The 23,750-nt window shown below is 40.7% G+C and overlaps 1 protein-coding gene across 8 annotated transcripts in view; it reads right to left on the bottom strand.

Moving 5' to 3' along the window:
• brip1 (BRCA1 interacting helicase 1) overlaps positions 1 to 23,750 on the bottom strand; it is a 107,942-nt gene that overhangs the window by 67,947 nt on the left and 16,245 nt on the right. For 7 of the 8 annotated variants that reach the window (XM_019269234.2, XM_027280416.1, XM_027280418.1 and 4 more), the window contains exons 14-19: positions 23,505 to 23,666; positions 13,255 to 13,414; positions 13,028 to 13,149; positions 3,865 to 4,060; positions 3,374 to 3,694; positions 1,258 to 1,989 (exon numbers count right to left, since the gene is read on the bottom strand). In XM_019269234.2, coding sequence (XP_019124779.2) covers positions 1,258 to 1,989; positions 3,374 to 3,694; positions 3,865 to 4,060; positions 13,028 to 13,149; positions 13,255 to 13,414; positions 23,505 to 23,666 — 1,693 coding nt within the window. Of the gene's footprint in view, positions 1 to 603; positions 1,990 to 3,373; positions 3,695 to 3,864; positions 4,061 to 13,027; positions 13,150 to 13,254; positions 13,415 to 23,504; positions 23,667 to 23,750 lie in introns of those variants that run through there. The other variant, XM_019269228.2, reaches the window with a different exon arrangement.

Raw genomic sequence — 23,750 nt, 5'->3', positions numbered from 1 at the left:
GAAACTACACTGTAAATGACTGATGAGATCAGTGATTTAGTTTGAATGTATTTAGATGAATTAAATGTGAGCTATTTAATGAACGTATTTAAATACATACTGTAATAGCGACAGAGCTAAAAAGCTAAAACTGGTGCAGTCTAATAAAACAACAACTTCATGAAGTTGAATGTTTTTATGGAAAGTGTTTTTAAGTATCCAGAAAAGTGCTTATAAAAACTGTTTTAGGGAATGGGTGCAGCTAAATGTGGATGCTGTAGTTTGTGTTGTTGATGTATACTGTGTTACACTGAGAGGCCAAGTCTATCCTCACTGATATTAATAATGAACAAAATATTTGAAACATAATTTGAATTAATTCAAAGTGCAAAGCAAGAGCAGGAGAGAGAGCAGAGTTGAAAAGTGGATTTACTTTATTAGTATTGCAAGTACTTTACTCAAGTATTTTCATTTTATGCTGTTTTTTTATTATATTTAAGAGGGAAATTATGTATTTTGTACTGTATTACATACTACCACTTTGAGTAAATTATGATATTTCTGCACTTTAACTTCCACCACTGAAACTAGACCATGAAAAAAAAAAAAAAGGATGAGAAAACGTTAATGAAATGCTAACATTTAATTATCAGGATTCATATGGATGCTTGTACTGAAAGACATGTACCCACACACAGATACCAATAAAGTTTACAGCACATAATTACATAATTGGACAATGAAAATGTGAAGGTCTTCTCTAGGTGAAATCGGGCATGTCTAAACCATCTATTCCTTGCCTGTAATCTACAGACACATCATTAAAACAGAACAATCATTACCCACTTCCACAGAAAACAAATGACTTTGAGGTTTCGTTTTTTTAATGATTTGTTTAAATGTACATTCAATCAGCGCTGCAGTTTTGTTGGTCAGCTCTTTGTTTTTAACTGAGAACAGGCCTTAATGGTCTTAATAAGCTGTGCTGTCACACTGCATAAGAAGCTGATCTGAGATGGCTGAAGCCTCATCGTCTACTGTGTGCATATGTGTGGGCTAGTTGTCTAAAGCAGCAGACAATATAGTGTTTATGGATTTCTACAGGATGAAATATAAAACTTATGCAACAACTGTATGGACTGAATATTTCACACCGCACTGCCCACTGCTAGTTTGGTGGGAAATCTTTGGCCAACATAATGTGCACTGAACATGTCATTTGCATATAAGACTTTCTGTTTTGGTCACAATATTTCTTTTCCCCAGGCTGTTAGTTACCTGATGAAGTGGAGGGAACTTTCTGCCTGGACCTGGACAGTCTGTGAAGCCTCCTGTTTGTCTGCCTGTTCTGATCATCCACCTCCTCACCTTGCTTCTGTCCTCTGATTTCCTGATTCTGTCCCTGTGACAGCTCTGTGCTCTCCTTACTGACTGAAACAGCACTCTGTCCATCAAAAGCAGAGGACTGTCCTTGCCCTTGGGCCTGCTCAGAACCTAAAAGTTCTTCTGACAGCAGTGCAGGGCTCTCCATTCTGGGCGGCGACTCTGCATCTGCCTCTTTGTGTGGGCTTCCTTCGTTGTCGTCGCCCTCAAAAAGTTCTGGAGAAAAGAAGACAGTCTGGTCCTCGTCCTCTTCATCTTCATCTGGATTGTGTGCTGAGGGCGGTTCACTTTCACATCTGGGAGAGACCGTCACTGTAGCTGGCTCTGGAGCCATATTGTGTGGTTCCACTTTAAATTCACTGGAGCTGTCTGGAGCCTCTTGTTCAAGACAAGCGGCCTCGGTCTTCTGTTGTGGAGACGAGATCTGCTGTTTTTCCTTGTGCTCAGAATGATTAGATGTTTCCACTTGCTGCCTGGAGTCACTGGGCATTTTTTCTTTAAAGATTGGCTTCTTGAAGCGGGTGCTGATGGGGCTGGAGGTGAAAATGTGGTACAGAGGCTGCGCCTTTCCTTTTTTTTGATGTGAAAGGGGCTCCACTGGGGGACTGTGCATCATCTTCAAATATTCTGCAGTAGGAAAACAAAACATAGGGCTATTATTAATGTACTACTAGCATATAACTAAACTCTGACAACATGTCAAGAATGACAAAGAAGTCTCACCATGGGAGTACCGTGCCTGCTAAGGCTGTTTTATAAGAACAAACATATAAATGTGTGTTTATGCTCAATATAACCCAAACAAAGGTCAAGGGGATTTAATTAAAAGCAACAGTCCAACATCTGCTCATCAGCTTGCTCCAGCGCCACTCAGGCACGCAAAAGACCTTACAGTAATGAGGCAAGCCACTCAACTGATCCCATGGCCCCCGCCCCCACCATCCCTCCCAGTCCATGAGGGGAGGGTGGGGGTGTGTGCTACTACTATGTTACCACCCCTGTCCACCAAACTGAATTCGACTGGGCTAACAGTTCAACCTTGTCATGACCTCCAAGACAATGAGCTCGCGCCACGGGGATGTGCAAACACGTCGTCTCAACATATTTTTCTTGTGATGATGTCATGCTCATACATCCCGGAGCACAAGAATGTGTGCACCTTTTTAAAAACAGCACTGCTTTAAATGTCAGAATTTAGGAAGAAAGAAGGTCCCAGACAGTGTAACAGTGTAATTCTAATTGGCTAAAATCTTGATGTACTTTAGAGTAACAGGGACATCTTGATCACATCACTATCATGAACTAAAGAGAATGAAAGCAGATACTAGAATTGACATTTCAAAGCAGTGCTTTTCTCTCCTCAGGAATGTTATTCAGAGTTATTCAGTGTCCAGGCAGAGCGAAACATTATTTCTTTTGTAGCCGAGGGTGTTTTTGTCGGTTCTGGTGTCACTTTTGGTTCCCTGGTTTCTCAGGCAACTTTATTTTCAAAATAAAAGGCATACCTGAGGTGAACTTTACCTCTAACAAGTAACCTAACCGCAGCACAAAAAATGCATTCATTCCCATTCATTCATGAATATGTGAATATAACAAGGCTGGTGATTTTCTATATTTTTCTGAATGTTAAAGCTTATAGCAGCCTGCAAACTTTTGTATTATCTGTGAATGTCTTCTTCGTCTCTGCCACAGAGCTCCAATGTTGTCCAAAAAATTATTAAAAACAGAGTAATGAGCCACACTGCTGCACTGGGTGATATACACCTTCATTCGATGAAAACACACACTACTTTATTTTGACGCAATCACACACACAAGCACTAAATGTGGATTAATCCACTGCAAAAAATATATGTTTTTGTAAAAATGACACTGTACATGAGAGACCAGATCGTTGATGATTATTTCATCATAAAAAGGTAAAATCATTATTACAAATGACAAGACTTGAGCAATATATTAACCTTGCAGCACAAAAAAACTACTTTTTCAGCACTTAAGTTCAGCTCACCTGCTTTGTCATCTTGCTCAGCTTTCAACTGTGTATGAGAAAGGAAACCGATTGGAGGGCTTGTGTCCTGCTGAGCTTCAGGACGTTTGGCCCACGTGCAGGGTATCTGAGGCTCTGAGGCCTTGGGTAGACCCCGTCCCTCTACAGTAAGTGGCAAGTGACCATTTGGAGAGGAGACAGTAGAGCTGGGGGTCTGACTGTCTGCAGGGACGACCTCCGCCTCCACCTTCTGTTGCCCCTGAGAGAATGCCACCAGAGACTGCATGGCATTGCTGAAGGTGTCATGATGCTGGACGAGCTGGCGGACCCATTTAGACAGACCTAAGATTGCACACACAGACAGACAGACAGCCACAAACACACACAAACAGACACGCATATATGAGACAAACACTACCACAAGTTTTACAGTGGATAAATGTTGCCATCTAGTGTTCAAAGTGAGAGGCTGTGCAGTCAGTCAGTGTTCACAGACTGGAAGCGTTGAGTACCTGTGATGTATTTATTGGGATTACTCCTGTAACGCTCGTCCACCAGAATTAGGGCCCCCCAGTCATTCCTGTGGCGGATGCACCTCCCCAGGGCCTGGTTTAGAGCTCTGTAGGCTTGAATCTCATACCAACGGTGGCCTGGGAGAAGACCTCTGGACTTGCTGTGCTGATCATTGTATTTCATCTTCAGTTCCACCTGAAAGCGCAGGCCAGTATGTTAAAAGATCATTCAGTGACTCTGGGACAGTGTTTGGATGCAGATCCATTAAATTGAAAATCAAATTGCACAACTGTTTTCTAGTACACCATGTTTTAAAGACCAAATACACGATCACAAGTTCCCTTAATGATTACTTCACCGGTGTCACTCTGCTCAGCATGCTCAAATTATGAAAAATAATTAATAATTAGGGATGCTACATATTCAAAGAGCATAAAACATGTATATTATGAATTTCAACTTTTTTATTCCCTAGAAACATCAGGCCAAATCAAACCTTATTGCAAGCCACCCTTGGGAAGCAGACTCCATGGTGGACAGCACTCCATCGAAGTCAAAATATACCTCACTGTGTGTGTGTGTGTGTGTGTGTGTGTGTGTGTGTGTGTGTGTGTGTGTGTCTTACTGTTAAAAATACAATTAGAAAATTGTTCGAGCAACCTACAAACTCTGATACCAATTAGGTAAATGTTGATATTGTTTGAGGAGTCTTAACTTTTTCACGTCTCTTTTATACACTTTTAAGAAAAAATAAAGGCAAAATGTCCAAGAATATTTTTGAATAAGTTAGTTACTGGCTGTCATATGACTAGTTAACATATTGAACTAAAAACCTGTCTATCCATGTCTAATCCATCTATCCATCCATCCACAAGTGGGTGATGGATCTAGGCTAAACTAAACCCCAAATAAATATGTGACTGAGGACCTGAAGGGTCTGTTATACCTATCATTGTAGAGAGATGTGTTCTGAGAGGGGCTAAAGAGACGCCATGAGAAAGTAGAATCGAGGGGGCGCACAAGGTGATTTAGGTGACACGAAGCATCCCTGCACAAAAATGCCAGGAAAGCACCCATCCATTTGCATCTGTCGCTGCTGATTTTAGCGCTAACCTTTCAGAATTGACAAGTGAAAAGTTCAGCTGGCATCTGACGGGATGCCATGCAGGGCAGGCTGCTGAACGGGGCTTTAACTGCTTTTGACAGGCACCGTGTGTTCGCCCTGAGCCACCAAACACGGGGACCGTGGCAGGTACAGCCTGTTCCCTCACACGCATCACTCAATGCCACAGTGGCCTGTCTGGGCCTGTGTACATAAACAAACAAGCAGAGTCACGGGAAACCCTAAATGTCGCCCCAAAGTTGGACTATGACTAATAACATCTCACCTGAGGAGCATACAAACAACTGAGCAACACCTGCCACCACAGACAACCTTAACTCTGACACTGAAATACGTTTATAGGCTGAAAGAAGAAGGCTTAGGACTGATAAAGTCTTATCTGCATAAGTACAATAGTAGTGCAGGCTGTCAGTCGGAAGCATCTCATGTAGCCATGTTACAGGAAGTCTTGTTAATACGGCAAGCTTCATGGTGAGATGTTTGCCAATGTATGAGACACCAGAGCAGTTAAAGAATCTACTTCTAAACCCACAGCTTGAACAGAAAGGCCAGTAGCCTCGAGCCAGCGGTGTCATCTAAATCCAATCACAGTCCATTTCAGCATTCGAGCCATCACATCCCTGGTCTGTACCATGTCGCCATGAGATCCAACATGACAGGTTGCATATGTGAAAAAGCCAATTCTGGCTGCTAGCAAATCTTGCAAATGTGCAAGAAACCACAAGCTAGAAGGGATTAGTTAAAATGTCAAGAGATCACTCGCTTGCTTTGGCCTTGTCCTCTACAGCTACCTGTTCATCCCTAAAAACATATATTTCACCACTAGGCATGATTCGCAGTTGAGCGCATCTGTTTGAGCTACATTTTACGCAGGGTGTGTGTCTGTGTGCGCGCGTCAGTGTCAGTGTGCACGCCCCTGGCAGTCCGGGACATCTTGTGCCTGTCACTGAGATTGCTGAGCGCCTCATCTGCCACATAAGGCTGAGCTGACAGCTGAGTGGCTCGCCTTGAAGACGGTGTCCACAGACTATCACACTGGTTTCCAACATGCTCATGGATCAGCTCACACCAAGGCTACACACAGAATCCTACTTATTCTTTGACTGATGTTCCAAATTAAGTTTACTTTTTAGTGGAACATCAGAGAACAGAAGTCCACTAAAAGAAATGTCAAGTCCATGTAAAGTAAGAACAGACTGAGTGTGTTCTGAGTTATTAACCACCCAGCCAAATTTGAATGATTAAAAATATCGACAAGTTTATGAAATGAGGTGTCAAAATCAGGTAAAAATGAACTCTCAGCTCCAGGACTGTGGGGGGCGTGTCTGCTTAATGCACTGAAGCCACGCCTACTCATGGGAGCAGTCAAGCAGCCATTTTGAAGCAAGTTGAGAAAATAACATGACTAACTTTGAAACACTGAGCGAGATGAATTCATCCCTATCTCTCTGCTAGGGGTGCAGGGGTATGCTCAGGGTGGCCTCAGCGTGTCATCAAGCCGCCCTTTAAGGACCGCCCACAAAATCCTGGACTGAAAACTGGTGAAAAACTGTTTGAACCTCTAACTGCACATTTTAGTAATATATCTTCAAAGTCTTTTCACATGTTTTCAGTACAGTGGTCCCTCGTTTATCGCGCGGGATACAATCTAAAAATAACCCGCAATAGACGAAATCCGCAAAGTAATCAGCTTTATTTTTTACAATTATTATACATGTTTTAAGGCCGTAAAACCCCTAACCACACACTTTTATACACTTTTCTCAGACAGGCATTAACATTTTCTCACATTTCTCAAAGTTCAAACTTTCGCAGATTTAACAAAAATAAGTACAATACTGTATTAGTAAATGAAACCGTATTTCACATTTCCTCTTTGTCCTGGTGCCGCTCCGCTGTAACGGCTTTTTCCTCTGAAGGCCTTGGTGCAGGTGTTTTTTTCCGAGTGCAGAACATACAACACATTTTGTACAGTACTCCCTTAGCCAATCAGGACGTCGAACACAATGTACGTTTATACTGTACAGTATGCTGTAAAAAAAAAGCATGCAATTACACAAAAAAAAAATCAACAGCGAGGCCGCGAAAGGTGAACCGCGTTATAGTGAGGGACAACTGTAACTATTTTCCAACATATCTTATGTATTTGGAAAGAAATCTCAGAATTGCCTTTACACAGACTTTAATGTGGAACGTCAATGAACAGGAAAGTCAAGCTGATACCTACAGTATATGTGCAAGTTAAGGCCTATTGTTATTGAGCAGAGTGGTAATGAAGATCTAAAGTCAGGTGTCAATCTTGAATCTCTTTTTTCTTCCAGTTTCAGTTTCGTGGATGGGTTAAGCCATTTGGTTTTGGACAGAAATGTTCTCAGTCTAATTGCAGGACTGCTGTCCTGTGGGCGTTTTGACTCTGACTTCGCTTGTTAATGATGATATTTTGACTCGGCCTTGATTCTGACTTGTTGAGGCCTCGGCCATGATCTTAAAACTGCTCAGACTTATTATAAACTTGATTGATAGAGGTCTTGGCTCTAGCCCTGGTAACAGACATCAATATGGTTTTGTATTGAGAGCTGGCACTGAATTCCTTATTAGATTCATTAGTTCATTAGTCTTAGTATTCGATCAGTTCCTGCTTTATTCTCTGGCTTCGTTTCTAAATGAAAAAACACATTGTAAAGGATGCACAGTATTGTAAGTATTGTTTTGGTAAGAGTATTTACTTTGGACTGTGGGGTAGGGGTAAATAAAGGGTAAAGGCTAAATAAGGGGTTGAACATGCGTCAACAAAAAAGAATGCTGAAGACATCTTTCTAAGCTGTCCTGTGGTGCTGACAAGGACAGTACAAGTGGTGATCATTTATTATATAGCCTTCCTTCAGTGGATGATGATAAAGCCATATGCACAGTGTCTTGAGTGTGCCTGGAGCATTCATCACAGTCTCTTCTTGATGACTTCCATAAACTCTTCAACATTCCTCCAAAATCCCCTTTATCCACCCGTTTTACATGCTCGCAGGCCTTAGAATTAAAATGCTCTCGTGGTAGCCTTTAATAAAAGGGCAGCAGCAAGAGGTTGGTTCTGCCCTTCATTAAACTAAGAGAGATGCCTTATCAGTTGTAAGTGTCTTTTTATTGCTTGTTAAAGCCACTTATTGTTTGACTCACTCACGCAGGACGTGACTGCTCGCTGTAAAACATGCCATTGGAGAAAAAAAAAAAGGCAACGTAAATATAATACCACCTTTGGCAGGGCTTTCTCTGCAGAAGACTTTTCAAGTTCAACCTTTGATCTTTGTCACAATAACACAACAGGCCAGTAAAATGCCATGCTATGTGCTTAGGCTGTAGTGTCTGAGAGTTATACCTGTCTGGGAATGCAGGCCATGCAGGCATCTAAAGTGCTGGAGTGGTTTAAATGGAGAGAAGCTGGGCTCACACCTCTTATTCTAGCAATGGGGTGCTGCCGTGTGAGTGTGGCATAGAATGAATGAATTAATATGTCTGGGTCCATGTGTGCTCTTAAGAGAATGTGCACATGTTAGCACTAGTGCATGGAAGTGACAATGTAAGAACATGTCACGCATGTGTATGTGTGCCTGTGTGCATTGACATGTGGTGTAAATATGATAAGGTGTTAATGCTGAGCATTTGTCCAGGTGAAACTATGTTTAAAGACAAATAAACTCCAACACATTAACACGGTTAAAATAAGAGGCAAGACAGCCACAGATGTTTCCCACAGCATCATGCAGTAGAGGCTTACTGCTCCAGCAGAAATTAATATACCATAAAATTATTACACTAAATCCAACATTAAACTACAGAGAAAGGGAGCAGAGGTGCTCTATCATACTAGCCATGTATTAAATATGTGATGCTGTCATGTAGTTACAGAATTGATCATCATGCATTGAGTGAATGCGTGAGGACATAAGGAGCTCAGCAGGTAACAAGGATAGATCAATCATATTGTACATTCAGTCAAAGCACTCTCACTGATGATTTGTTCTTGATTAACATCACTTATCCTGAATCCCAAAAACAACAGATGATCATCCGCTTTAAGGAAGCAGCTCTCTACCTTCTGCTCCAGGCACTTGATTTCAGTTTTGCCTGTCTGCTTTCTGTTGTATAAGACTTTCATTTTAAATGTTAATATCACAATCGATCATGTTCACTGAATTGTGGGAAGCCAAAATAGTGATCATGATTAATATCTGATGAATTGTGCAGCCCTACACTGAATTCTGAATTCCTCTTCCAGTGGAGTATCACATGAAATAGTATTGGCTGTCCAGTCGTGGATACACCATTCCATGTGCCTGTGTGTGTGTGTGTGTGTGTGTGTGTGTGTGTGTGTGTGTCTATTATCTCTCTGACAGAGTGCTGCGTATGTGCTACTTTAGTATGCTACCAGGGCTAGCTGCATGGCTTTGACAATCATTAGTGTCAGTGTCCCTATCATCTCAGCAGTGTAAAGGGGGTTAGCTCACAGACCTTTACAGCCCCCCAGGGCTTCTCTGGGGGCCACACTGCCTCTGCCAGTGAAAGAGGAAAAACAGGGGAAGAAAAAAAAGACAACTAGACAGAAGAAAAGGAAAAAGAAGCAAAGCTGAGAATGAGCTGCATGAAAAATGTAAAATAAAAAATGAAGACTGAGATGTTACAAGCACGGTCTCTCAGGTCCAAATGGAGTAGTTGACGTAGGGAGTGATATTTTTACAAGCTGTAGCTTGATAGGAGCCAACATCATTAGTCAGTATCTGTTTTTAAGATGCAAAGAGCCATCCAGGAAGAAATATGAGCAATACTGCAGAAGTTAAATTCATGCCTTTTTGCTCTGGGTCACCCCTTTCATACAGATGAGACACAGTCTGTGTCTGACTGATTTATATAACACTAACCTATTCATCTGATTCAGCAGTTGTACACACAAACAACTCACCCCTAAGCACCGAATTACAAAGAACGAAATGACAAATGACCACAAAGATTAGCAATAGTTTCGGTTTCAGCTCCCTCTGTCATGACTGTGAGGAAGGTCTCGGTGTGACTTTAAAAGGCAAGTCAAAGTGTCAGCAGTCACCACTGTCAGCCTTGCCTACCTGATCTTACAGCCACAATTATGACTAGATGTGGCAGGAGATGGTGAGCTCTCTGAGAAGCAGAGCACACGTGGCAAATAAACAAAGGGCGTGGATGTGGAGTGCAGAAGAAGTCATTACAAATGCATCGTCTCTTCATGCTTGGTCAGCTCCAGCTTGGCCCTAACTAGCTGTGGCTTTTCAGTCCTCCTCCTGGTGTTCCGCTCCATCCACTCATCTCCTGTTTCATCCTCGATGAGGCACATTATTTTTCAAGTCTGATGCAGCAGGTTTAAACCAAAGCATCACTTTCATGACACAGTATATTGACTTTTAATAAAGGAACGGGATTAACATGATTATGTTTATATTTACTGCCTTATTTTGTGTTTATTCTGGTATTGTGTCATGTTAATAAAGCAAAAGCTTTAAATATAGACTATAGTCTATATATAGACTATGAGTTGCGGCATCACTTGAACCAACATTCTGCTCAAGCAAAGGAATCCTTATCGTAATGTAATGTTGGTACTAAAAGGATGTGATATCTGTGTGCCGGTGCTAAGAATGATAAAACTTCATACTTCTCCACTGTATCTGTGGCACTCAAACCCCCTGCTACGCAACTGATGATTGATATCTCTACAAAGAGTATCAGATACATAGTTTCATTTTTGAAAAAGACTCTCAGCTGGCCACTGTAGTTGTTAAACAATCATTACTTAAACAAGAGGAAATTGATCAGGAACTGTTTTCAGCTGCAGAGGAAGATATCAGACTAGATACACAGACAATATTGATAAAACATGTTAACCAGAAGTTCTCAGTTTTTTTAGAAGATAGACTATACCAATGACCACTCATGTATGTCCCGTGGAATAATTTGATGTTGCCTATTTTTTAAGTTGATATCTGATTAAAGAGACTTTATGCAATGACATATTTAGGTCAATACTCAGTGGTATAAAATATAGACTTTTGCTAATAACTCTCTGAGTCTAGTACTGCATTTATTTGCTTGGCTGTAAAACCTTCTCAGCACATTTTATTTCCTCATTAGAGTAATTTCTTTCATTTAAAGTTCTGATATTTCTTTATGATGTGGTTACTTAACCCCCTGTTGTAACCCAGGTGGGTTTTTATTAGTAAAAAGGGTTTCAGCGTCCTGTAGTCATGTAAATCCCTCTAACTCTTACGTAACAGACAAAATAATTTGGCAAAATGCTAGGGATTTTTCATCTCGTGACTGTCAGGCACTAAATACCAGCAACTGGCAGCTTAACCTACAAAAACAACAATACAATACTGGCCTTTCTACAGTATATGTACCTGAACAGCAAAGCTAATCCAAAACACAGAATCTAACAAAAAAATATAATAAAAAAAGAATTAAAAGAAGAATAAAGGGAAGAGAAGAAGAAGACGACGGATGCCCTGGGAGCTGACGGTGAAGCTGACAGCTTTGGCTGAGGTGAAAGGTTCTGGGAAGCTTCAATCATCCACACGTCTTGCCACACTGACAGAACAGGTTAGTGAAAGCTTCGTCGTGCTCTGACAGGAGGATGTGGAGGAGTACAGGGGAGGAGAGGTGGGAGGTGGGGAGAGAGTCAAACTTAAAGGTCAACTTTATCTGCTAAGGATGGGGCAGACACAGCAACATCGCTTTGGGATTTTTTTTCACGGATCACCAAAAAGAAATGCTCTCATATGGTTTGTGTGGTTATGTGTGTGTGTGTGTGTGTGTTTGTGTGAGAGTGTGAGTATGTCTGTTAGACATATTTTTCTGTTCAGGATCCTATTCAGGATCCAAAATGTTTGATCATGGACAAAAAAATTAACAAGTGGTGATTTTTACAGGCAGCTGCTTCAATCTGTAAACATGGATTTACTTTTAATGATCATTAAAGAAGGTTCCATGTCCAGTAAACGGAGTTGTGGCATCTGGTTATTTCCATTGGTTGAGATACCAAACATAAATGGTCTATACACACTGGTCTACAGCCGCTGATCCACTGTGTGACATCTGGTCACGTTTGGCACAGCTTTGCGAGAGCTCCTGAGTACTTTATAGATATTTGGTGCTCCCTTGTTTGAATTTTTATTTCAGGCACAAACACAATTCTAGCTTGCATATGTTCATGTTTTTATAGCTTTGGGGGTATGATGGTTAGAGGTTCTAATTAAAAAGAGCACAAAAAGTTCCACCATGAAAGACACGAGTTCTGGACTCGCGTCACAAATCTGATGACTTAAGAGTTGACAACATCAAAAGAGATTTGCAACTCAACTTGGACCTTGGACTGGCTTTTCACTTGAAAATACTTATATTTCTTACCTTTGATACCCCAAACCCAAATTTTACTGCAATGTCAGCACTTCAGTTCAGTTGCACTTGTTTTAACACATTTATTTTAAAGAATATATTTTTTGTAAATTCATATTTTAGAATTTCTTGGCAATGAATTTGATGAAGAACACATTAAGACTCAGGACTTGCATTGTAGATTATGTTTTATGGACTATATGAGGGGGAAGGTGGAACTAATCGCAGATGATAAAGTTAATGTAACTTTGAGGAGAGTCTCAAGAAAGTCACCACTACCTCCCACAAAACCACAAACTTACCTTTTTATATATTAAACAAACAAACAAACCTGCTCGCAGGTCATGCAAAGATAAGCATCTCCTGGCTGTATCATATTAAAATTACACACAATAAATCAATCTTACTTAGTAATTGCGATCATTAATAATTATTATATGAATTATGATGATTAAAACTCTCAAGACCTAGAGATTTAATTTATTCCTGAAAGCAGGCAATGACTGGCTACTGTGTTTCAGTAAATATCACTAAAGTGTTATGTGACACAGAGGTGGTAACTTGTTTGCCAAATCATACTGCCTCCAGCTATGAGGGTTTGTGCGGTCTGTTGTGATGCTGCTTACCTGGAGGTCTTTGATGTTTGGGAAGGGAATTCCAATGGTGACCACCGCCCTGGCATTGTCATCTGTAAAGTCTAGTCCTTCACTCACTTTACCCCTACAGACAGCGATCAGCAGTGCACCATCTATAACAGAGAAAATCACATACATACATGAACATGTAATATGTAGAGCTCTTAATGTATTTCAGCAATAATCTACAGACATGCAGGATTCAGAGTGTGACTCACCTCTTTCCTCACAGTATTTGATGGCATCATAGTACACCTGAAGCAATTCATCAAAATCCCCTTTGCCACCGCCGCGAGGCTCTGTGATCACAGTTTTACGTTGCTCCAGCTTCTCCCAGAGACCAGTGTTGGTCCATCGGTCTCGCAGCTTGTCCAGCATCTGAAAGATCACAGGATGTTAGAAATATATACATATTGTCTAAGTTCTTTTAAAAAGAAGAAATTTATCACAGCTTGGCTAACAAAGAGCAGTAAATGCAGCATTGTCCTCTAATACAGAACACACTTAAACACTGCACAACTTTATCTGCTTAACAGAATAAACTTAATTTTATCATTCATTGTCATTCTAGCAGCATGGTTCTATGGATGGCAGTGTTAGTCTGCCAGTCAGTCCACCGCTGGTCTAGACTGAAATATCCTAAGAACTATTGGATGGATTATCATGAAATGTTGTACACGCACTCATGGTCCCTCTGCCCCCAACCTTCACATCTTTACAGAACTTTGGTAATCTCTTAACTGTTCATCGTTTGACCATCATCTGGTCAAAACTTCAGTTTGTCAAATACCTGGGTTTAGCACAGTCTTATAGAGCTGCTCGCATGACTGTAGAGTTTTACACCACATCTACACAGGAGGCATAGCATGAGTAGCACGCTAGCAGAGCAGCAGCAGCAGCAGTTTCAAAGTTCTGTCTGTCTATAAAGGCTGCATTCAGGCACAGTATTGTAGGACCTTGCTCGTTCAGTAATGTTAATGTCTGCCAACGATTTAATAACTAAATCTAAAAGCAAAAACCTACGCTTCAAAACAGATCATAGTGTGACTTTGGTGATTATTCAGTATATCAGTATACTGAAAGGACAATATGGATGGATCAAAGATTGAGGGTATTGTGAAGCAACTGGGGTTAAATGAAGACAAATACAACCTAAAAACAAGCTTAAAGAGAGAAGTTTGCGCTTTCAGGGGAACGCTGTGTGGCAGTGAGCCAAATGTAGCTGCGTGCCAAAATAAGCAGCAGATCTACATCTTCAGACATTGTAAAACTGTACACCACTGTAAGGCATGGCATTGTAACACATCATGACACTTTCGACTTCTGAAACGTGAAGCTTACAACAAAGAACAGGAAGCATTTAGCTACCCATGTTTGCTCCGATGTCTTCAAACATCTTGGATTTCTTTCCTTTACTTGCATTTGGCAGAAAGCTGGTGTGTTTAAACACCCTCTGTAATAAAATCACTGTTCCTGTACTATTGTCGGTGCAAAAAGTCAGCAGCTCTCTGGAGAGGCACATTGATCTAAAAGCCCTCATTCTGGCATGGCCCCACTCATGTCTGTACTGTGCAGATTATATCCTTGGATAAGCACAGCTTCACAATCAAAGAGCAGCTTCACTGGATTGGAAATGTGTTAGAAGGGTCAAGTAGAAGTTCTTCTAGTAGTCAGCAGAAAACTTCTCAACTGGGTGATAGTGTCAACCTGTAAAGCCTGAGCCAAATGCAGATGGGGCCACCAGATGAGACAAAGGCATCTTGTCCACAAAGGTAAACCCGTTCTGTTCACCTGCATGCCAACAGCCAACTCAAGTGTTCCTCCAAACATTGCACAAAGCTTAACAGAAATTTCCTCTACAGGTTTTGTGCAGCACAGAGGAAAACAACAAAGGAAGACAGGGAAATGAAACGCGCAGATAATTTCTTGCATGCCAGCGTGACTGCCTCATGGTGGTGAAATGAAGCATGGGGAAGGTTTCGTCAAGTTGGAGCCTCCTAAAGCAAGTGAGGCCAGGACATTTGCATGAATAAAACATGGCACATTCACTAAATACGTAGTGTTACATAGTGTTACCCCCCCCCACCGAATAATTGATGTTATGTACTTCAGTCAGATCTACCACTAAACAAAACAGCCATTATCTGCCAGGCTGCACTTGGAAAGGAGCTGATTCCACAAGGCAACGAGTATGGAGGGAAAAGGTCACACAATCAGTAAAGACAGAAACAAGGATTGCAGAACTTTATCTGACCATACGACAAGTATTTACTGGGATACCTTTTTTATTATATTACTATATTACTTACTTATTATATATTACTAAGTAAGGTATAAATGCTGTCAATACGGAAAATCTCTCAACAATATGGGCTTATTGAAGAACAAAGGATATTTGCAAATATTACTTTAATGCCAGAGATGTTACTATCATTTTTCAGTCATGTATGATGACTAATACCTTATTCTTAAGAGGGACACCCTTTAGGGGGGCAGTAATCTGTACAATGTAAACTTGAAACCCACTCTGGATGTCAATCTCATCAACTATCTGCCTGGGAAGCAGGCAAAACACCTCGAGATGAAAAAGTTGAAAGGACTTGCAGACAGCAAGACCCATTCCCAGTTCACCCATGCTACATGTTCACATGGTCCAAGTCACCATCATCTGGTAAACAAATGACAGGTATGGCCCTCTCTGCGACCAAGACACATGGCTTTAGATCTGATGATATTACTGTTTGGCTTCGGCTTAATAGCCCTTTCGGTGCAATTTCCTGAGTGGTCGCCGCTGCATTCAGCATACTGCCTGACCAAAGTTTAACCTGTTTGAACTTTGGGCACAAGCGGTGTGCCGCGCTGATCACCGCGCTTGGCACAGCAAAAAACCACTGAGGCATGGTGCGAGCCGTTGAAAATGATGAGTTTCAGAGCGCAGTGCTGCCATTGCCATGCTGTGTCCGAACAGGCCATAAGACAGTGAAACAAGACAAACATGAGTTTGCTGATGTTATCGTGTTGACCTTTACTTCTCTAAAATGTAACTTGCATCCTCTATACTAGATGTTTACTCTCATTGTTAACGATTAATAAAAAATGTGGAACATCAACAAATCAACACTCCGTTTATGGTGATGTGGGTATGGGTACATGGCTGTTGCTCAAGTGTTAGATCAGGTAATCTAGTAATCAAAGGCTTGCTGGTACGAATGTGGCTTCCCCAGTCCTGTTGAAGTGTCCTTGGGCGAGTTACTGAACCCTAGATTGCTCACAATGGCTGTGCAGTCTGTGGGTGAGTATTATCATGAGCACTTTGGTAGTCAACAGACCAGAAAAAGTGTACTCACCATTCTCCATTCATATAATGCCGTTTCAAACTAGGTATGACCCATTCATCCATTTATATTTGACTGTGTTCAACTAAGGGTGGGAGGAATGCTGCAGACGAAGGTCAGCTGACACACTTTGACACATTCAGCACAACTGATACTACACTGGAGAGCAGTGTAGTATCTTGGTTTACTACACAGCATGGCCAGATATAAATAAATCTTAAAAAAAAATAAAGAAAGTAAGAATATTTTGAGTGATTGTGGAGAATATACCTAATAAACAGGCAAAACAGTGCACAATCTGAAACAATAGACCTGAAATAACATAGAGGGGGAAGACGAGGAAGGAACCTAAATTGAATACAATGAACATATTACATTTCACAGCATTATTATTGATAGTAATGTTTGCAGGGTTGCTGATTTCCATTCCATTAAATTACAGGTGTTACTTTTATTGCCCCAGTCAGCCCTAATATAGGCCATGTAGATCAGAAGACTGATCTGATATATCAAGCTGCAGGGATGTAGGTGTGAAGCAGAGTGTTTTACTGTGCAGTCATACAGATCTTCAGCACCTTCTGCAAAGGCTTTCAGCCATACGAGTGTTAGACACTCGACACAGAAATTACAGACACAAAAATTACAGACATGAGCACCTTCGTGAATAATTTAAGGACGACATCTGACAGAGACCTGGTGTTTAGTTGGCTGGGCTTCAAAATGTCAATCTGCATGCTCAACTACACACCTCTTTGTATAATTTTAACACAAATCATCAAAAAAATATGGAAGTAGCAGGTGGAGATTATCCAAGGCCTGTCAATTTAACACTCTGGGATCCACCATAAAAACGTAGTATGGTAACATCTGTATAGGCCAGATAAGAACTATGAATGTAGAAATGTAGAATTTTTTTTTAAATATCTAATTTGCAGAGGAAGTATTATCAGAAAGTACCAGTTACGTACATGTATACAGGGTCTGAGGCCATTATATCTCACAGGCAAATTGCACGTAAGCAGAATTACTCAGATTAATGAACATTACGCTGTCACTCTCTTAGCTGTATTGAATTTCAGTGCTTCTCTGACAGAAAATAAATCAATTAAAAGTGAATTTATTTGTTGCCAACCACTTTTAGACTCTAATGAGACATCCTTAAAAAGGGGCACGGATAAGATGCTCAGGCAACATAATGGGAATGAGCAGTATTTAGCACATAAGAGGACACAACAAAGTGTAAATAATTTATTGCCCTTTCTAGGCACGGTAGGTGCAATGCTCAGCCTCTGCCAGTGACACGGTAAAGTGGGCCAGGTCTTTCTGCCAATTGGGACAGGGTGGTGAAACAACTAGATAGAAGCAGTGAACTGTAGTCTTTCTCGCACTTTTACACTTCCCCTCTCTTTCCCCCTTTCTATCTCCCCATCTTTCACCTCCTGTGCATCCGGCCTCTCTCTATCTCCTTCCCCATGTCCCTGGTGTCAGTGAGCTGTGTGGCGACACATTACAGCTCCTCCAGTGCCTTCTGAATTATGGAAAGGGTTTGGAGGCGACGGCATTAATGAAACATGCAGCCAGGAGCCACATTTCGCAGCAGCGAGGGGAGACGTGTTGTTGCGGTGTAAATTATTCAGCCCCAAAATATCACAGCAACCATCACGCCAACACTGGTGGCAAGAAGCCACCTGCCACCTCTGCCCTGCCACTCTTCTCTTGTCGGCAGCTCTACGTGTCCTAGCCACACTGCTGGTGACAACAGTATGCTGCAAAAACACTGGCTGCTGCCCAGAGAAGAAGACAGTCACTGATAGGACTTCTTTTACTTCTTTAAAAATGAATAAATATTAAAATGAGCTGAACATTAAAAGTTGTTTCAAGACATTTTCATTGTAAAGAAATCCCACATCTACAATGTGTTTCTCAACTTTAAAAATGGGCCACTGATGAATAGTTTATTTGTTTTAAAAAAGAAAAAGGAATTTCCAAAGACAGCTGGACACCGTGGTTTCAAACAAACTTTACCCAGATAGGACTGAAGGCAAGTGGTAATTTATTGAGCTAAAACAAACACACAGGGTGTGTGTGGGACAGAGTCAAAATAAACTAGTGAGTGTGTGTGTTCATGGTAATGAAGGGCCATGTCAACAATATCTAACAAGCCTTAAACACAATGCTTGTTAGCAGCCAATATTAACATTCCTAGGACAAAAATATTAATACTTATTAGTCATGTTTTCTTTATTTTTTCTCTTTGTGTGCATGCGTGTGTGTGTGTGTGTGTGTGTGTGTGTGTGTGTGTGTGTGTGTGTGTGTGTGTGTGTGTGTGTGTGACAGAGAGAAAAGAGACTTGAAAGAAGTCTTCAATGAAAACTTTGATGTCTGTTGATGTAGTGGAGATCTTCCACTGACGTAGTACTGTGGGTGAGGAAGAACAGAAAAGGAAGGAGCTCTGCACAGTTTCTAGCTGCTCCCAGTAGGACGAACAGCTGGTGAAGAGCGCTGTGGCACTCTATTGTACTATTGTACGACTATAATGGGTTTGATTAACAGAAGTTTTTACTGGTCGGGCAGTGCAGACAGGCTCTCATAACTGAAGGACCCTCACCCGTCCATCACTATATCTCTGTTTTTGTTAAAAAAAAAAAAAAAGCATAACCCACAACTAATATTTTTGTTCTGTCTCATCTCATCAGCAGAATCAAAACACAAAATTCATCTTTTATTATAAATGATATATTGTGTTCAAAAAAGGTTGCATACAAACATTTTTCATCATACACTTAAAAAATTTTTTTTTTAAAGAAATGTATTATTAATTAAATTTATTTTGTCAAGTGTATTAAGTTATTTCAAATAAAATGTTATGTTAGGGTTCAACTACATAACATTTTAAATAATTTAATACAATTATGTGACAAAATAAATTTAATTAAAGCCAACATTTCATTTTTTTTGTGTAGTTAACGAAATTAACCAAGCAACCAACAACCAATTGATTGTTGGTTTAGTCTTTTTATGGAATTCGTTGACAATAAGAAAAATACATAGTATCACTAGCTTCATTCTTCAATTATGCATTTCAGTATTACACTGCTCTTATACAAACACTGCTTTTCCTTCACTAGCTATTTAATACAAATCTTAAAAACTGCAGAATAGCAGCTAACAACTATTTTGAAAATGTAGTCTCTATGTGAATTATTTATTTAGCAAAAACATCAAAGATTCACTGGCTGAGTGTTTGTTCTATTTTCTGGTTTGTGTCATTGTTAACAGAGTGTCTTTGGGTTTTGGACTGGACCGGTTGGGATGAACATTTTCCACTTTTTTATCTGATCTCTGATCTTATTTGATAAATAACAAAAATAACAGATCATCGTTGCAGCCCTGCATTCCTTTTTATATCATATCTACATTTTACATGCTATGTTTAAGTATATTTCAGATGCATTGAGAGTTACAAATTGCAACTGTGGTGCACTGTATCAGAACAAGAAGATGACTGGCGCTACATCTGACCTGTTATGTTTGAGTCTGAAACTCTAAGCCTCCCAAAAAAGCTCCAGCTTAGTCAAACAGCAGTAACCCTGAAGTTTCCACTGTAAAAACTCATATAAAACATCACCTCAGCTCTAAAGAAAATCAGCAGGGATATGCTACACTGGGCAAATTGACCTATGAATCTCATATGCTCCAAACACAGACAGAAAGAGCCTCATTTTGAAATAACAGCACTTCTGGAGCTGTGTGATTGGTTGCTCCAGATGCCCCTGAGCAGCTGATGAAAGTGCGTGCTGGTGGGTGTTCACCCTGCAGTCCGGTTTGACTTTGATTTGACACATGCTCTGCAGAGCCCAGGCGCCAGCGCTGGGTGCGTCTTCACACAGACAGCGAGGCGACATCACCTAATGGCCCTTATCTCGATCTCCTTTAAAAGCATCTTGTGTTCGCTGCCATCTTTTCACCCCTGCAAAGACCAGTTATTGTTTTTAGTTTTGTTTTTCTTCATAGAAACCATCAGTCCCCCTCTCCAGCGGCGCACTGGTCCCTTCCTTTGGCGGCTGGGACCAGACTGCAGGCCCCGCTGTGGTTTTAATGGACATTAACTGGGGGGCTGTTGAGGCTAAAGTGCTACAAAACCACAGCAGTGGCGCAGACTCTCTGGGAAACTGTGTGTGTGTGTGTGTGTGTGTGTGTGTGTGTGTGTGTGTGAGACCGTTATTACAGGCATACGTTCTGTGTCTATGTATCTTAAAAAAGAAATGTATTGAGCTGTGTGCTAATGCCCAATGTTCTCTTGAGTTTTCTTTGCACTCAGTTCACCAATGGCACTGCTGGGAAGTGACAACCTGAGTTAAATAACTGCAAATAGAATTAATTTCTTAATGTCCATCAAAAAGACATAAAAAAGATAATAAAACTGTCAGTGCATGCATGTGTTTATACATGTGCATGTGAGGGCAGCCTTGAGGTCCACCTCCTTGACCCTGCACTGAGCCTGCTGTGTATGAGGGGCTGATAGCCATCACCTAGACACACTGAACAGGGATGTCTAGAGATGACCTATCCTCTGTGTTGCCTGCACACACACACACAAACACACACATCACAGGGCAGACGGGACTCAGCGGCACCAACGAGGCCTCCACGGGCTCCAATTAATACCCCAGCCCTTCATATCCCCTCATCTCCTCATCTTTAAGAGCTGACTGCAGATTAAATATTTATGCATCAGCATAGAGAGAGAGATAGAAGACTCCTACATGGCTATCAATAATAAAAAAAACATCCCACAGCTCATAGTCGCTCCTCAGCTGGCATCACAGGCTGACAAAAAGGAAGGTAAATTGAGAAAACAACAAGGCCCAGAGTCTTAGCTTTCCCCAACAGTTTGGATGGCGGTGTCATCAGCCGTTTGAGAACGCAATTGGATAGCGAGCAAACAAGGACTGCAGAGAAATCAAACCAATGATCACGGCATGTGACACGTTGAAATACAAGTCGAGCAGGAACCGCGCATACATGCCAAAGGCAAAAACAAAATTTGCCAAGAGCAAAAAACAACTGTGAAGGTCTGCTGTATGACAGAGAACAATGTGTCCTCTTAACATGACACAGTACTCGTCACAGGAAAACACAGTATGTCATTGACATGTATTTCCATTTAAAACAGCATCTGAAATGAAAAAAAAAAACATGGCGGAGGCAGTTCAGAAGTGAAATAGGTAATCATGAGAAACAGACATGTTTTCTTTTACTGCTGCAACCTTGTCAAATTTGTTAAAGTAGGAAATAATTTATAGTTATAGAAAAACTGTATGATTCAAGCCTGACAAAATGTTGTATTTCAATCAAGTCATATGTTTACGGGTGTGTAGTAGCAGGACTAAAATAATCAGTATGACACACACACTTCTTCTTCTTTCTTCTAATCCATATTTAATTTGACACTCATGTTTCACTCTCAGCCATGCTCATTTAACTGAAAGTACTAGCAGTTTGAATCAGTGATTAAAAAGATATATCTGATTCTTTGCCATATTTCTAATGTTTAAGAGGTGTACATTGGCTAGTTGTGTAGAGGTTACAAGTGTGAGGTGCTGTGAGATGATTCATATTTGAAATTATGCATAAATAACACTCAGGTTTTCAGACTTCAGACTAAAACTGTTTGGAACCAATGCAAAAAATAAAGAATCAGAGTTAAATCATAATAATGAATAGATATATGTTTTTTCATAATGACTTCAAACTCACATGTATTGTGTTTCCCACAGCAAGTATGTTCACCAACCAAAATTGCGAATTGCCTAAAGGTAACATGTGCAATGTGGACAAACACACAATGAAATCCACTTGACCCTCAGTAAGTTAATGTGACAACTGAGCTACAGTGGACATTAATTATTCATGAACAAAAACGCATAACAAACAAAGGGGGACAAAGTGTCTATGAGTGTGCTCTCAGAAGCGCCCTCATTAACTGAAAGAGGATACAGTTCTGTGAGGATGACGCCATTTAACAAGGACTTGACAAGCACCTTCTATTGATTAATAGTGATCTGTTGTAACATATGGTACCACAGACAGCAGTGGGATCTAGTGGAACCCAGTCTATGGTTTTGGAAACTCTTACTCGTTTTGTGTGGCACACGTTAAAAGAAATACCTTCAAACGACTGAAGCGTTGGACATGAATCCAATTTATGGTCTCCAGCTCCTCCCAGTGGTAAAATATGCAACTGCAAACAATACACCAGCCCACATAATGTGATAAATCATTTTGAATGGCCATTTAGATGCATGGTGGGGATGGGCAACAGTTAACATTTTATATCGAATGTGTAATCACTGCCAATAAAACTGGATAATAGAAACACTTATCCTGTTATATTCATGCAGTGCTGCATGTTCTAACCCTCATAAATGATCATAAATATCTTTTATGGTCAGTCATGTGTATGGATATATATTAACATCCTTTATTGTCTTATTGAAACTTGACCACTCTCCCAGATGTTACATCACATCCAGTTTGTCATTTTTAGGTGCAGAAGTACAACTCACTCTTTCCCACACACTGATTTCTCTGGTCTCCAACCTGCAACTTTCCCTTTAAGACTTTGGTGATCCTTCAGGACTGTTTTTGTGTGGCAGGCTAGATGATCTGTGGTTCACATTGCTCACAAAGTCCGTGCCATCAGTGTATGAATGGGTGAATGAGATATGTAGTGTAAAAGTGCTTTGAGTGGTTGGAAGACTAGAAAGATGCTATATAAGTCTATATAGTCTATTTACCATTTACCATGTATTTGTTTTAAATGGGTTCAATAGACTTTTTTCAATTTATTCTGCACCTTATATATTTTTTGGTGTTGTTTATTTTAATGTGAAACATGCCTGCCCAGGGACTGTAGCAGTAGATTTGCCTTTTAGCTAAATAATAGAAATAATGACAAATAAAATTGTACAGCTGATATGAGGAAATTTAGGAAATGTATAACCTGTTTCCACTTTTTTAAAGCTGAACTGCATGCCACAAATACCTAACGTGACAGGTCAATATACATCAGACTCTTCAGTCATTTCATAACCTGCTGTTTGTGGAGTGTGTTTTAGTGGAAGATTTACCTTGTAAGAAGGCAAAAAGCAGAGCACACCCTTGGCCACGACCTGGCAGACCTGGAGCAGCAGCACACCCACCTCATCCTGGAAGGCATACGTTTCTGTATGTTGGAAGGTGGCACAGAGTTTTCTGCCCTGGGGTCCCGCACCGATAGTGCCCACCCAAACCTGAAGACAGGGCATTGGAAATCTGAAGTTCTTTGGGCATTATCAACAACAACAAAAAAAAAAACTGTTTCCAGGATAACTTTG

Source organism: Larimichthys crocea, chromosome VII (assembly GCF_000972845.2).
Source record: "Larimichthys crocea isolate SSNF chromosome VII, L_crocea_2.0, whole genome shotgun sequence".
NCBI lineage: Eukaryota > Metazoa > Chordata > Actinopteri > Sciaenidae > Larimichthys > Larimichthys crocea.
Note: the sequence above shows the minus strand (reverse complement) of the source record. Positions and strands in the feature narration are given on the sequence as shown.